The sequence below is a fragment of the Rhipicephalus microplus genome, unplaced genomic scaffold (assembly GCF_043290135.1).
Source record: "Rhipicephalus microplus isolate Deutch F79 unplaced genomic scaffold, USDA_Rmic scaffold_24, whole genome shotgun sequence".
Taxonomy (NCBI): Eukaryota; Metazoa; Arthropoda; class Arachnida; order Ixodida; family Ixodidae; genus Rhipicephalus; species Rhipicephalus microplus.
Window position 1 is genome coordinate 9,598,447 of NW_027464597.1, and position 15,956 is coordinate 9,614,402.

Sequence of the window (15,956 nt, forward strand, 5' to 3'; positions counted from 1 at the left end):
AAAGAGTGCGTTGACAACTTCAGAGAGGAATACACGTCCTCTGTCGCTGAGAAGTTCACGCGGTGCGCCGTGACGGAGAATGAAGTTCCGCAGGAGAAAAGAAGATACGTCGCGTGCTGTGGCAGCAGGCAAAGCGGCTGTTTCTGCGTATCGCGTCAAATATTCGACAGCGACAACAATCCAACGGTTTCCGGAAGCCGTGAATGGAAGAGGCCCGTACAGATCGATCCCAATGCGGTCAAAAGGCCTGGCTGGGCAAGGGATTGGCTGGATCACACCACAGGTATGATGAGGCAGAGCTTTCCATCATTGGCACTGCGGGCACGACTGAATGTACTTGCACAAAAAGGTGTACATGCCTGGCCAATAAAACCGGGAGGAAAGCCGAGCGTTTGTTTTGAAGATGCCCGCATGTGCGCACTGAGGGCCAGCGTGGAAAGCTGAACATATTGCAGCACGAAGATGGCGAGGTATGACCAGTAACTACTTTCGGCCGTCAGACTTGTAATTCCTGCGATAAAGGAGGCCATCGCGGACCTCAAAGTGAGCCGCTTGACGACGCAACGTTCGAGAAGATAAAGAAGTCGATGGATCTGAAAGGAATCGCAGAAGAGAGCTAATCCAGTCATCCTTGCATTGCTAAGACGCCATGTCACAGTATTTTGGGAGCGCAACCATTTCGTGCACGGCAGATAAACATGCAGAGCTTTCGGAGGGTATAGGTGAGCGTGATAGAGCGTCGGCATCAGTGTGACGACGGCCAGACCTGTAGACAACACACATGTCGAACTCTTGCAACCGCAAAGCCCAGCGAGCTAAACGGCCGGAGGGGTCCTTCAACGTGGATAACCAACAAAGCGCATGGTGATCGGTGACTACGTCGAAGGGGCGACCATATAGGTACGGTCTAAATTTACCTAGAGCCCATATATTTGCCAGACACTCCTTCTCTGTTCTTCTCAGCTTTGGTGAGGGTACGGCTTGCGTATGCGGCTACGTACTCCTGGAATCTCGATTTGCGCTGCGCGAGCACGGCGCTGAGTCCAACACCGCTGGCATCGGTGTGTACCTCCGTCGGAGCAGTCGGGTCAAAGTGACGCAAGATTGGCGGCGAGGTTAACAGGCGGGTGACCAAGCATAACTTTTCGAGTCACTGCGGAGAAGTTCAGTCAAGGGGGCAATGATCATCGCAAAATTCCGAATAAAGCGGCGGAAATACGAGCAAAGACCAAGAAAGCTGCGCAGATCCTTCACAGACGCAGGTTTAGGGAACTCTGCAACTGCCCGAAGCTTCGCAGTGTCAGGAAGAATACCCTCTTTAGATACAACGTGACCGAGGATGGTGAGCTGACTTGCGCCGAAGCGGCATTTCTTCAGGTTGAGCTGAAGGCCGGCGTCAGTTAGGCACTGCAGCACTTCATCTAGCCTGCGGAGATGCATTGAAAAATCCAGTGAACATATAATCACGTCATCCAAGTAGCACAGGCATATTTTCCACTTCATGCCACGCAAAAGATTGTCCATCATCCGCTCAAATGTTGCGGCTGCGTTGCAAAGACCAAAAGGCATGACACAGAATTCGTAAAGGCCATCAGCTGTGACAAAGGCCGTCTTAGGCTGATCTTCAGGTGCCAGAGGGACTTGCCAGTAGCCACTCCGTAAGTCTATAGAAGAGAAGAACTCCGCACCTTGGAGGCAGTCAAGGGCATCGTCGATTCTCGGTAACGGGTACACATCCTTTTGAGTTATTTTGTTAAAACGACGGTAGTCAACACAGAAGCGAATTGACCCGTCCTTCTTCTTAACGAGAACGACTGGAGATGCCCAGGGGCTATTCGAAGGCTGGATGACGCCACGCTTGAGCATGTCAGCTACTTGGTCATCGATAACCTGGCGCTCGGCTGCGGACATGCGATACAGTCTTTGACACAATGGCGCATTGGTACCCGTATTAATGCGGTGACACACAGCTAACATGCGGCCGAGGGGAGTATGCTGGCAGTCGAAGGAAGAATGGAACTGGTTCAGCAGTCGCAGAAGCTGAGCACGTTGCGAAACGGTCAACGTGTCGGCGATGGAGCTGCTCAGTACGTCCGGCCTAGTAGTCTGCGGAGAAGAGGCACAGGTCACGCCGGCGACTTCGTGTTCGGCGGAAGGACCAGTCGGCATGTCGATAATTGCAGAAGGGTCGAGACTGTAAACACGCCCGACGCACTTACCCCAAAGTAGTGTTACAGGACATGACAACAGGTTCGAGATGAGCAGTCTGTTGACGCCGTCATGAAGTTCTAGAAGGGCATAAGGTAGCGGCGAACACTTGCGACGAACGAAAAGAGCAGATAACGTGAAAAGGGCACTAGACTCGGCGAGAGAGTTGCAAGACACCATGGTGAGGGCAAAAGAGTGCGGCGGTATGATGACGTCTTCAGCAACAAATAGTTTGTCTCCGGTTTCATGAGCATCATATAATGGAGCATCGTCAAACACTTCAAATGCCACCTCAGCGCGAGAGCAGTCGATGGCGGCCTTATTAGCGGAGAGAAAATCCCAGCCCAAAATGAGGTCATGGTAGCAGGAATCCAACACTAGCAATTCAACGAGATAATTGAAGACATCAATCGCGATACGAGCAGTACAGGCAGCGGCCAGTGTGACGTGATCTGCGCTGGCTGTACGAAGTGATATACTTGCTAGTGGCGTCATAACTTTTTTGAGCAAGCGGCAGAGTTTAGCACTTATCACTGAAACTGCGGCACCAGTGTCGACAAGAGCGAGTGCAGCGACGCTGTCTACATGTACGTCCAGAACATTCGTTGATGAAGTGAGAGGCCTTGGACTCTTCGCTGGCGACGCAGTTCCTGCCTCTGGAACTGCGGCAATTCGTTTTCCCGCTTTGGCGATAAAGGACGACGACGCATCGGCGATGGCGAGCGGCGTCGAGGTGATGGCGAACAGCGGTTAACAGGAGGGCGGTGGTCAGCGTACGATAACGTCTGGTCGGGGGGCTGAGAGCCTGTGAACGAAGGGCGCGGTGGCACATGAAGGGCAAGTTCAAAGGTCTGGTCGTAGCTCTGGCGGTAGACAGGGACACGCCGACGGCAGTATCGCGCTATGTGGCCAGGTAGCCCACAGGCAAAGCATATTGGGCAATTGTCGAGTGTACACCATTGTCCACTACTCTGGACGGACCTTGGCTGAGCGAACCGAGGAGTGGGTCGCATCGGCACGGCTGAGGGTAGTGACGTAAAAGTCTGAAGAGGTGGTCGAGCCGCTACTTCAGCACAGCTTAGAGATGCATTTACCTCGACACAGGCAACAGGGCTCGGCAATGATGAAGTGTCACGGGCAGATAGCAGAGCTGCACCAACTTGCTCCTGGATGACCTGGCGAATGTTTGCTGGCAGAGGTGATGGGGGTTGGCCGGCTGTTGATAGCTGACGAGCGACCTCAGCACGAACAAACTCCTTGATCTGCGATAGTAGCGACTGAAGGTCAGATGTGGTGGTCAGGCTTGAGAGGGTGTCATCCGAGACGTCAGGGCGTCGCATGAGAAGACACTGTCGTCGCAGCTCGTCGAAACTCTGACACAACTCGATGACCTAAGAGACAGTGACAGGGTTCTTGGAGAGCATCATTTGAAAGGCGTCGTCGGAAATGCCTTTCATGATACGTCGCACCCTGTCAGTTTCTGCCATCGACGGGTCGACACGCCGGCAGAGGTCGAGGATGTCCTTTATGTAGCTGGTGAATGTCTCACCAGTTTGTTGGGACCGGCCTCGTAGGCGTTGTTCAGCGCAAAGTTTGCGCACACCAGGGCGTCCAAAAACATCTGCGATGCAGGTTTTGAAGGTAGTCCAAGTGGGGATATCCGCCTCATGGTTTCTGTACCACAACTTGGCAACATCCGTTAAATAAAACATCACGGTACCAAGCTTTGTGGGATCGTCCCATTTGTTAGTAGCGCTGGCTCGTTCATAAGATTCCAGCCAATCCTCAACGTCTTTCTCGTCGGTGCCGCTGAAGATGTCGGGTTCTCGCAAGAGCTGGGCACCGGGACAGCTCCTGCGTGGCGAAGCCGGTGGGGGCGTGAAGACAGCGTCGTCAGGCATAGCGGACAACAGCTTTCGGCTACGCAGTTCCAGGACTGAGGAAGACCGCAGCACTCTCCACCAAAATATAATGTAAATGCAAGCTCAAAAGCGGTATTAGCGTCGGTAAAGAAGCAGCAAGAGCTGGCCGGATGTACAGGCAGCGTCGCAGCAGCAACCAGGCAGTCTTAGCTTGTGCCTCGCGCCAACGTGTCGATGTCGCTGCAGTAGTGGGCATTCCTCTTCACTACAGTTTATTCATGTTCATGGATGTCTAAACAATAGTTTACAATAATTCTTAGAATTTAAAATTGTGCGTACACGAAGCAAGAAGCACCAGTAACATACATCGTCGGGGCCGGCACAGTTGGCCTAATGCTCGCTGGGCCGGGCACTGGGTAGACCGCACTCGACGCGGTGAGTTGGAAAGTTGAGGTTTCTGCATTGAAGCTTCGGAACATTTCTAACTGTTACCTGAAGTGAGTAAAAGGATAATTATGGCCTGACATCTATTTACACGGTGTGGCGGAGTCAAACGACAGCTGCTTCTCTCGCCTCCGCTGAAAAACCTTGCGAAGCAATCGAGAGCTCATTTACGTTTCGTTAACTTGGCAGCATAAACAATTTCCTGTTTCTGTTAGGAGTGGCATCCAGCTCCAGGCTTATAAACGCTGCAACATGAAATCGTTACAGCAATACACAACTGATGCGAATATGGCGGGTATACGCGGGGGCATGCGAAAAAGGTGCATTAATTGCTGCGATACGTACGTTCACCGCTGAAGATGGAGGACAGATTGTGTTAGAAAAACTAGCCACCCTGTTTACGAGGTGTCTCCTGACGGGAAGAGTACCAGAGTCTTCTGCGCGTTTTTCGAGCGCGGCGACTGGCTTATCATGTGGTACAGATCGGGGACCGCCATTGGCCACTGCGCGCCTGTATGTGCTGTGAAACCTATTTGCGGGGTCCATGTCTGGTCGAGCAGCGCAGCTGAACAATGCTTTTCTCGTATAATTATCTCCGTTATGAATGAAAAAAGCATTGCTCACAAGTGAAAGCCGTTGTGCGGCGCGCTCTGTGGAAATAGGCTACGAGTAGCTGGTCCGATTTGCGGCAGTTCTTGGCTTGCAAAAACCAATGCATCAAATGTCATTCACACCTGTCAGCTGGAAAGTTCGGGAATGGATGACGTCAGCACCAATCTTGCGAGGTCCAAAGAGCTTGAAGTGAGAGAACTTAGCAGGGACGACATTGCCATTATGTATGACGGTATGTGGCACAAACATGGCCGCAAAATGGCATGACACTGGACTTAGTTTGGATTTCGCAGTCCTGTCGAACTTCTTCCTGGCTTGCAGTTGGCACAAGGCTCTGCCAGATGGAGCGGAAGTTTGGCAAGCGTTTCATGGCCCTGTCTGTGAGCGAAATGTCTGTGAGGGACAAGAGGGACAAACTCATGGTGCTGGCGTATTTTAGTGGCAGTGGCCACTACAAGAAGGATTGTTCTTTTAGGTGTGCAAATTTCGTCAGATTTAATGATATCTTTCATAAATAAAAATTCAGTTTTAACTTAAAAACTCGTTTTTCTCAAAACACAAATTTTGCCATTTTTTTCAATGTGCCCCTCCTTTTTCGGGCACTTCTAGTGCTCGGATCTGCATGAAATTTTGCCCAAATTTTTTCTACAGTATAGCCAATGCAATTACCTAGTTTAAATTTCAATATTTTATTGTATAAAAAAATTCAATGTAAACCTTTCCTAGGGTAGGTGAAATATGGACTTTTTATGTCTATTATTTTTCACGCCTATTATAGATTTTGTATGTGCTTCCTAATTAGTTATTTGCATTCTACACTTTTATTTCAAACATTAGGAACTATGAATAGTAAAAAATTACAGAAGTTTAGGGATAAAAGGGGGGGGGGGGGGGGCAAAAGGGTTAATGTTTTCAATTTGTCATTCTGCAGAGCTAAATGTAAGCAACTTGCAAGAAAACTAATTATATATTTGAAATCAGCATAAAATGTTCCATAAACAGCTCAAGTTTCATTGCTCTAGGGTGAATATTAAAAAAAAGTGTCTTCGAGTGGCACCTCCCCTTAAGCCAGCACCCCTACCAGTGCGAAACAGCTATTTCCCAGTGTGCCCAGCGAAGTACCAGTTTCTCCAGCATCTACCATTGCCAAAAAACATACTGGGCTCACGCTGGGTATGACGTTTTTTGCAATATGATTACAGCAAAGGTCTAAAATGAAGCTATTCAAAATGTATGCATCATGTTGAAATGCATTCAAAAAAAAAAGTTCTTCAAAATATGTGCATCGTGTTAAATGATAATGCATTCCAGTACTTCTACTTTTGGTGGGCCGCCGAGGCACACACAACTCTGTAGTGCATGAAGGGAGTGGAGGTTCAATAAGAATGTAGTTCTACTACACAAGCATCGAAGTATTATGAATAAGCAAACCAAGCGACTATTCAGTAGAAAGCATCTCGTTAATACACCACTGTTCGTTCCCTTGTGAAGCATAGTGCAGGCCCAGAAATATGTGTATGTGCTGAAGGTATACTCAGACAAAAAAAACTGAGAGAGAGAAAGCAGAAACGAAACACAGTAGATTCCCTTAAACAGAATCTGAAGGGAGCAGGAAAATTTGTTCCGTTTTAACGGGAGTTCCGCTTCCTGAGAGATGACAGGGGGTGCAGAATACAAGAAAGGAAAAGCAATCTTGTCAGCAGAACTTGTTCCATTTAGGCAGCGGTTCTATTCAAAAGATTTTCGTTTACTGAAAGTCCAATGTAATGCATACTAATCAGGGTCAATTTTCTCGTAGTTTATTTGTTTGCCTTTCAGTCTACAATACCAAAACCTAATGGCTTCTTTTTTGGTGCATCAACAGCTGTACGACAGCTAGAGAAACGATAGTAGCGTGCCACTTGTCCCCAACAATGCACGGAGGCAAGCCTCGAGCAAGCCAATGCGTGCAAGCCCCGAGAGGCGCAACCTGTGTTGCGAAGATACACACCCGAAAACAGTGACCCACATTTCTTCAGGGTGGCCGCCGGGGGACTGTGTCAGGTCACTGTGCAAAAAAAAACACGCGCAAAGAGGACATCAGCCATAAACACTACAGATACGCCACAGTAAACACCACAGTAACCACTGCACTTGTGGCTTGGTTAATCCAGCGTTTACTGCACAGCAGTAAACGCTGAATTTTCACTAGCATTCCGAGCCCTCTCTCATATTTAGCCGACCTTCGTATCTTTCCACCACAGTTTTCTAAACTAGAGAGGACTCTGGCACTGCAATAGTTCAGTCTCCATGGGAATGAGACATTGGACGCACTTGTGGCTTGGTTTATTGCTGTGTTATGGTTTTGTTTTGAATAAGAGAACACACCATGGTGAACTTTACGACTTGAACTGTTGAGTCGAGAAGGTTAAGGTGATGAAGCACAACTGCTCGACATTTGCCGATTGTCGTTTCGTGACAAAGCAGCTCAAGCCATGCGAAACCAAATGGAGACGAAAGTACGAAGGCTAGGCAAATTTGTGTACTACCCATCATTCCCTTGCTGGCTGGAGCATGCGTTGCAGCTCCCATAGACACTAGCGTCAGAGCTCTCTCTATTGTAATTATAGGAAACTCTATGCTTTCTACCACATATAGAGTACCTAAAACCTTAGGTTTCCTATAGTATAATTTTATCTGATAAAATTTCTAAGTTAGTTTTCAGTATAATCCTTGTTAGCAAGAAGTTAGCTCTATTGTGACATGAAGCTGGCAGAAAAGGTCGGTATCACTGCAAGCGTGAAGCAATGAATGCGATAGAAACAATTATAGTATAAGAAGTAAGGCTAAGAGCTAACTCTTTTGGGTCCAACCTTGCATAACTACAGAACGCTAGTGCAAGAGATTGCGGTCGCTCCTGGAAAGTGGTTTTCATGCTGCCTCGCATATCAACACGGATCAGTGAGAGCACTCCACCACACACGAGCCATCTAGCTAGATCTATCAAGATAGTGTGCACCAGCACTATTATGATCACAGTTAACACTTGCTTCTCAAGTGGCGCAGCAACCCCCCTCCCCCAACGGCGCTGAAATACAGGCGGGGCGTTCCCTCTAAGCTTGACAAGTAATCGACTCCTGGCCTCACACGTGGGCTTGTGAGAATATTCTAACAAGTATTACGGCATTCGAATTCGCTCAGATTCGAATGTAAATTGTTGAAATTTTCAAAGTATTCGGAACAAATAAATAAATGTATATTAATCCACATGCACCACTTTGTAAAAGTTGCTTCGCTGCAGTGGAGTAGTGCGAAGCCAGGAAAGCATTTATTTAAATGTACATTAGTTCGTATGTAATCTCCTATAAACATGGTTTCACTGCCGTGAAGAGGTGCAAAGCTGTGAAAACAATTCATCGAAAAATTCGCACTGTCGCAAAACCCCACTTCCGAGGTTAAGTGAACCCTTGCATCGATTCATCATTTTTTTATGCCAAGCAGCTCTGTGTAACACTGTCCCTCCATACACCCCCACCAACATTTTTACATATTGTCAGTTGGGTAAGCGAGCGCGGTCGCAGCCGTCCCCTACCATATCCCGCGCGGCGGCGGCGCTGCTTTCACTTTGGGATTGGTGAAGGAGCGTCGTCTGCTACCTCTGTATGCAAATCAGCGGAAAATTTGTTTCCAGCATGAATTTTGCATAAAGCAGCTAGATGAGGGCCTAATAAATACTACTTAGTGATAAATAAGGCCGTGCCTATTCCCAGCAATTGTATGATTCATTGCCGTGAGGTGCAACAACTTATATTGTACTGGCTTAGACAGATGTCAGACATTTCTTCACTACTGTCTTTTTGAGTGGTGACCAATAGCAACTGTTTAGCTGTACCTTGAAGAACTGACAGGTCAAGAGGCTCAGCGGTTCACATTTGCTGGTGAATTAACGATATAAAGGGCCATGCACCAGGTTTGACAATTTTGAGCTGACAAGCGCAATGCGTAGACGAGGCGTTCATCATCACGTCTGCCAAAATTTTCAATGCTACGCGCTGTGGAAATGGGTCAAATTTCAAGATGAACGCTGCTCCTCCTCTGCCCGCGCACGCCTAGAAAATGAGGGCATGACGTGGGCTTATCAATGGCCCTACGTACACGGCAATGCGATGACCTTGGACCTCTATGTAGACGACTTTGCTTTGACGTTGTCAACAGTACACCACGTGACATGGCAAAAATTATTTAACACAACATGCATAGTTTATGCACTTGTTGCTTTAAGAGATTAATAAAACTTGAAATAAATAATGAGGCACAATAAAAAATTGTTCGCGTTTTTCTTTCATTTTTTTTCGTGAAATGCTACGAGATGCAAGGCTGATGTGCCAGCGTTTCACATGCCTTCGTGTCCCCGCAGTCAGTGCATTAAGCAGACGACCGCTATGGAACGCTCCTACACGTTCGCGCTTTCATTGTGCTCATCTAATCCACCACGTATAAGCCAGCGTTTCCAAACCATCCTGCAGAAACAGACAGAAGACCACAAAATAACGCTGGTCAACAAAGCAACGCTGCTCGCATGCTCGGGGGTTGGACTTGTTCAGGCACGTCATGTGTACATCACCTTATAGTCGGATGCTGGAGAGGGTGGGGAAGAGATTTGGCTTGCGAAGGCTACACGGAGGAGCGGCAAAGGTTTCTAGCTCGCCTCCTCTCATCCTCGTTTCGCGCCGCTTCAGAAAACTTGTTTTCTCCGCTCGTGATGAACCGATTCGAAAAATTTTTGTGGCAAAATGTTCCTCATCGGACACCCAACAACTTCCATTGTCTAACGGAAATTTCCGTATGGGGCCTGGTGAGTAGCCCTTTAAGGGACACCCCTCCTCCTCTAATTCTTGTCAGATTTTCCTTAACCATACAGAAGCCGCCTTTCCGGTTTTCAAAGTATTCAAAAAATCATATTAACCAATGAGATTGGTTAAGAGTAGTGTTGACTAGAAAATTAGGCTGAAAAACATAGTAAGCAGAATCTTATGAATAAAATTCCGCCATATTTAGCAGTCCGAATCGATTCAGCATTTAACATCAGTGCAAAGCAACACCATATATTTGAAATGGAGATGACTGTGAATATAATTTGTAAATCAGCACCCATTGTATCAATCAAGTATGTGTACATGTGTTCCTCATCCCTGTTTTCACAAAAGTTGAAGTTAAGTGTTAATTTAAAAGGATTTGCCTTTGTTTCTGCTAGCAGCCATTTTCAAAAGCCTCAAAAAACCTTCATGGTAACTTCAGAGATAGTGAACTTGTATAGAATGTTCCACAAACTTACCCAGGACTGAACAGAGTGTCCAGCTGACCAGAGACATTCGCAGTGTTAGACTCGTGCAGCACACCTACACAAACAAGAGCCTGCATATGGTCTCAGACTTTCACAGTAATCATTTTAGTCTGAACTGAACTATAAATATGAGCATCAATGAAGACAACTTCTGAGAAAATTTTACTGAGAAGATTTCGCATAATATGCGAATTTTCAAGTCACACTAGATAACAAACGCCCAAAACTTGACAGCATTTAGGCAGACTAAATATGGACAGTGAGTCAGTTGCCTGCCAAAAACCAAGAAATAACAGAACTGATGCAAAAAAATAGCGTTTATAGTGAAGCAGAGTCACGCTAAAGAAAAAATTTCTGTTGAGAGGACTCACAGAGAGTCGAACCAACCCATGGGTCAGAAATGAGTTTAGGAGAATTTCAGGCAAGTTTGAGTCCGAGCGAGCCCCATGAAAGAGATAGTTTGAGTGAGACGAGTGAGTTTTGTTTTTCCCTACAATACTCGGGTAAAGCATTTCAAAACAAAAAATTTTTGCCGAAAGGTTGCATAAGAAATTGTGAAGCCCTTACTTGGAGAACTCTGGAAGTAGGTGTCTTGTACCTGAAGGCAAAAAAGAAAAAAAAAAGAAACAAATCAATTGAAAATTGCTTTATAGTCCATCACACTATGCCAAAAACTCACAGCTAGATTTAAGAAAAGCTCACACCAAAACCTTGATACATTTTTAGTGGTCATTCAATCAGTGATCCCACAGGGAACTGCCGATTTGGAGCAATTTTTGGAGAAGTCAAATTTTAGTTTTGGAGAACTTTGGCGCAGTAAAATATTAGTTTTGGAGCGTTAAATTTTAGTTTTGGAGCACTAAAATTTTAATTTTTGAGCATTCTGGAAAAGGTAATCTTGCAATTAAGAGCACTTTGGAGCAGTAAAATTTTAGTTCTGGTGTATTTTGGAGCAGGTAATCTTGCTATTAGAAGCATTTTACAGCATTCAAAATCTAGTTATTGAGCAGGTAATCTTACTATTAGGAGCACTTCAGCATAGGTATACCGTCAAACCTCGTTATAACAAAGTTCAATGGTAGTTGTAATTACTTCATTATACCCATTAGTTTGTTATAGCCATTATCCATGCTTGTTGTGCACAAAGGATGGCATGTTATATCCATTGTGAGAAAATTTTCACTTCGTTAAAATGAGGTTTTAAATACATGGGCATCGATGAGAATTTTAAGGAAATTACAATTGCTTTGTTATACCCATTAGTTTGTCATGTCCCACTTCATTAAAACAAGGTTCTACTTAGCACGAAGAACCGTGAGAAATGAACGTGAGCTCTCTACTGCTTGACAGTGGTGCTCCTAACATGAAATCAAGTGTACATGCATGTGCACTTCATTGCATGCCCTGGATATCGTCGTTACATGGGATTCTAACTTCAACAGCAGCAAGATGTCCTTGGAACGCGAAAATCTGGTTATCAAACCAGTACTTGAGGCCTTTCGCTGTCTCTCACCCTTTTATTTTACAAAATAAACAATATGTCGTGCTTGTTGCATATTGGTTTTGTGCCTACGTGTAATACTGTATTTACTCGTGCAATGAGGGCACTCGCATAATAAATGCACCCCAACTTCAGTCATCAAAACTTGTATTTTTTTCCCCGCATAATAAACGCACCCCCTACATTCATCCCCTGCAGTCCCGGTTGGCGCCTACTTACCCTTTGGATCTCTCCCGATTTTTCGTTATTATGCCGACCCCCCTCAGCTACCTCGGCTCACTCCCTTCGCCCATTGCCGCGTGCCTTATTGTTTTTCTTTCTATCTGTACGTGGCACGTACCCTGTCTTCTTTATCTGTGCGCCACAGCAGGGTTCACGAATTCGAGTGTAGAGACATCGCAGCTGATAAGCACACAGCGAGCAAGAACGAGTGAGCGAAGGTCACAAATCTGCCAGCGTGGACCGACGATCGCTTCTTGCCAATAGAAAACTTTATGGTCCAATGACGTGCACGCTATTTTCGAGCGACGACGACAGGATTTGCTGTCGCGAAGGGTCATTCGTTGCTATCGCGTCTCAGGTTTCTGCAAAACGAGAAAAAATTGCTTGTCACCCAGAAAATGATTGTGAAGATATACACAATATGGTAGCACCCCCGATACTCGCCTTGTTTGTTCGCCGCGCATACAGAAACTTCACATATGAAAGTGAGGTGGCGACCGTATTTTGTCATTAATCTTGTTATCGACCGCTTGTTTTGATGTTTTGGGGGTAGCTTGCTGCAATGTTCATTACTTGCTATAATGACAACAGCATCTTTGTGTGAGGTTGCCGTGAAGTTGGCAAAGTGTGTCATAGCGCACACTTCTGGGTGCCCCACAAGATCACAGTAGGTGCCACTGTTGCGATTAAACGATTATGAGAAAAGATGGCTGCAAAACGTTTTTATGGCGTGTGCGGGCTGCGCAGGGAGAGCTTGAAGAAGATAGCACCATCAACCACCGAAGATGAGTAAAGTGCAACAAAAAACCTGTTTCCAAACAGTCTACGCCTATGCAAAAAGCTAAGAAGACTAACTTCTTTTTTGCATTACAGTATTTTTTGCTCGTGCCGAAAAAGTTTTCATAAAATCTACCCCGCATAATAAACGTACCCCCCACTTTGCTCCTTTTTTCGAGAAAAAAAAAGTGTGTTCATTACTCAAGTAAATAAGGTATTCTTTGCTGCAACCGGGTTTCATTTGTGATTAGAGTACAGATATATGGCGTTGGCGTATGCGAGTAAACTAATGCAGAACTAACACCCCTGCAATCACCGTCGTGAACAGTGACATATCTCTAGCTTTCTGCTATAGTTGTGCTCATCGGAGCTATGGTTGCGGTCCCGCCGCAGAATAAGGTTGAATTTCATTGCTCTGCAGAAGTACTGGTGGCCATTTTTTTTTAAAGCGGCAACGGCCTGTCCGCAGGAAGGTAAATAATTCTCTTATTAGACTCGACCACTGTCTCAGGTAATTAAAATGTTAATTAATGTTATTTAAATATCGCCACAATTACAGTGTCTAGCGATTTCAAGATTTCTGACGTCGTTCCGGGAGCCACATAAAACTGCCCTGTGAGCCGCATGCGGCCTGTGGGGCCACAGGTTGCGGACCCCTGAGATCGACGATTTGGGTCAGTTTGGTGCAACTTACATTGATTTTATCTGGTTGGCGCAGCAAATTTCGCTTGGCGCACTTTGGCCCAGTTGTCACAGCAATGGGAACCCTTCTCAATGGTCATTCAAGCTTCAGCAGTAATGACAACTTAAATGAGCTGTCCTTTGTGCCTGTGATCGCGCCTATTTATTTGCTCAATATAGTGACATGTGACACCAATAGCTTCGTTATATACTAGAAAGAATTTATTAAATATGCATATTTGTTGCAGTGTATCAGTGGCAAGACAGTTCTTCGTTTACTTTGCTGTGACTGATAATTCATTATAAGCATGTTCATTACCTCGATTGATTTGTGGGGTTTAACGTCCCAAAACCACTATATGATTATGAGAGACGCCGTAGTGGAGGGCTCCGGAAATTTAGACCACCTGGGGTTCTTTAACGTGCACCCAAATCTGAGCACACGGGCCTACAACATTTCCGCCTCCATCGGAAATGCAGCCGCCATGTTCATTACCTCAAGGACTGAACACATGTCCATCACACTGTCGTGTTGAGACCATCGAACATTGTCATCTACAACCAACACCACCCTCACCTTTGCTGCACCAATTACTGCACCAGAACTTAAGAACAATGGGAAAAACAATGGCACAGAGTGCTTCAAGACTGTAACCACCTGAGGGTCTAAGGAAGGACAAGGGAGAAACCTACGCGAGGCTATTTAATCCTTTCACTGCCTATTCTTTAATAATTTGGGCAACAACACACGCGAAAGCCCTGTCCATCATGAATATAATCATTTTGCATCTTTAAATCACTCCAAGCCATTCCCAAGGCAACTCTTGCAAAAAAAAAACGACTGTGTGTCCCACCGTGTATTGAAGAGAACAAACAAACAAATATAACTTGTAGGGACATTTTTCACAACAGAGGGGGCACAAGCACGCACATCAGCGCCGGCTCGCGTATCTTTGGCCACGTTTCAGCAGCGCGACCTTGGCACGTCAGCGTACTATGCGCATGCACTATTTAACCGAAAAAAAATTCGAGAGCTCTCGACTAATTTTAACTCCTAATAAAATGGACAAATAGCGTCCCAGTAAATGAAATACTTCATAAGTATTTATTATTACTTATATTTCATTAATTAGTTGGTTGTAATGTTCCTACTTCTACTTTAATGAGATAATACCCTAGAAAGATGTTCAAATGCCCATAACAGCATCCTACTGCATTGCTAAGTGAAATTTTTTACATAATGTGCATAAAAAAAATAGCACAGAGTGTGCAGCAGTGTGCAGCAAAAGCCAGCAGTAAAAGGGTTACTATGTAACTATGTAGTCTCGTGGAAACACAGGAACCTGCCTGCAATGTAATCGTTAAAAGTAGCAATGTAATCGTGAAGCAACAGGCAGATGGAACTACATACATGAGGAGAGCTGCCAGAACCCTGAGGAGCTGTGGCTAGAGGCCACAAGCTGCACTAACTATTGCCACACACATGCACAATAATGAAGAAAAGACACATACATGTAGGCTTTATGCTGCGCCTTAGTGTTTCGAGCTTACATGTTAGCGTTCATGCGTAGATCCCTCAAAGCAGCGCAACTGACATCACCGAATGTCGTCATTCTGGCAAGCCGGCACTGTACGACCAAACTTGAAGTAACAGGTGCCATGGTAAACAGCCATCACAGTGAGCAGCCACCAGGACTCAGCGAGAACTTTTCTCGACATTAGAGCGAAGGCAACAGAGGCGGGGATTGCACACATTCGTATTACTCCGCTAGAAGTCTGGTAGCTTGCAGCTGATCTTACTTCTAGTAGTGGTTTTGCCAGTTCACAGCGTTAGCGCGCTTACAAAAACACATGTACGGAAAAAAAATGTGGTTGGAAGAGGGACATTTCAACAACTCAACGTATGCTTTATTGCCACATTTCAAGTATGTTTTTCTTGGGAGAACTAAATGGCAAGTTTGCTGCCACACACAGGCCAGCACACATCAGGGTTTACTTAAGCATGACGTGTGCTAAATAGGCATGCAGAAATCTTGGTGCTGTCTAAAAAATGGGGAAAAAATTCGTCAAGTGGACAGCAACATTATTTCACCGCCCACTTCTCATAATTGTCTTACCTCAAAAAAAATAAAGCAGTATTCATTTTCGCAGTGCAAATCAGAAAATTATCAATCAAATTTGCTATTTCTTGCCGCACAAGCAGGCACGCATTTCTGTCTTGCAGCTTCTAGAGAAAAAGTCCTGGCACAAAACGAGACAAGGACACACAGCTGCATGACTCTTGCACTGTAACATCACTAAGCACCAGTTTCATGTAGCTGTCGGT

General features: G+C 45.7%; 1 protein-coding gene across 2 annotated transcripts in view; it reads right to left on the reverse strand.

The window, feature by feature from the left end:
- Nucleotides 1–15,956, reverse strand: part of LOC119180702 (FGFR1 oncogene partner 2 homolog) — a 55,198-nt gene that overhangs the window by 15,402 nt on the left and 23,840 nt on the right. For both annotated transcript variants that reach the window (XM_075884160.1, XM_075884159.1), the window contains exons 4-6: nt 11,017–11,047; nt 10,441–10,504; nt 7,117–7,173 (exon numbers count right to left, since the gene is read on the reverse strand). In XM_075884160.1, the coding sequence (XP_075740275.1) occupies nt 7,117–7,173; nt 10,441–10,504; nt 11,017–11,047 (152 nt within the window). The remainder of the gene's footprint in view (nt 1–7,116; nt 7,174–10,440; nt 10,505–11,016; nt 11,048–15,956) is intronic.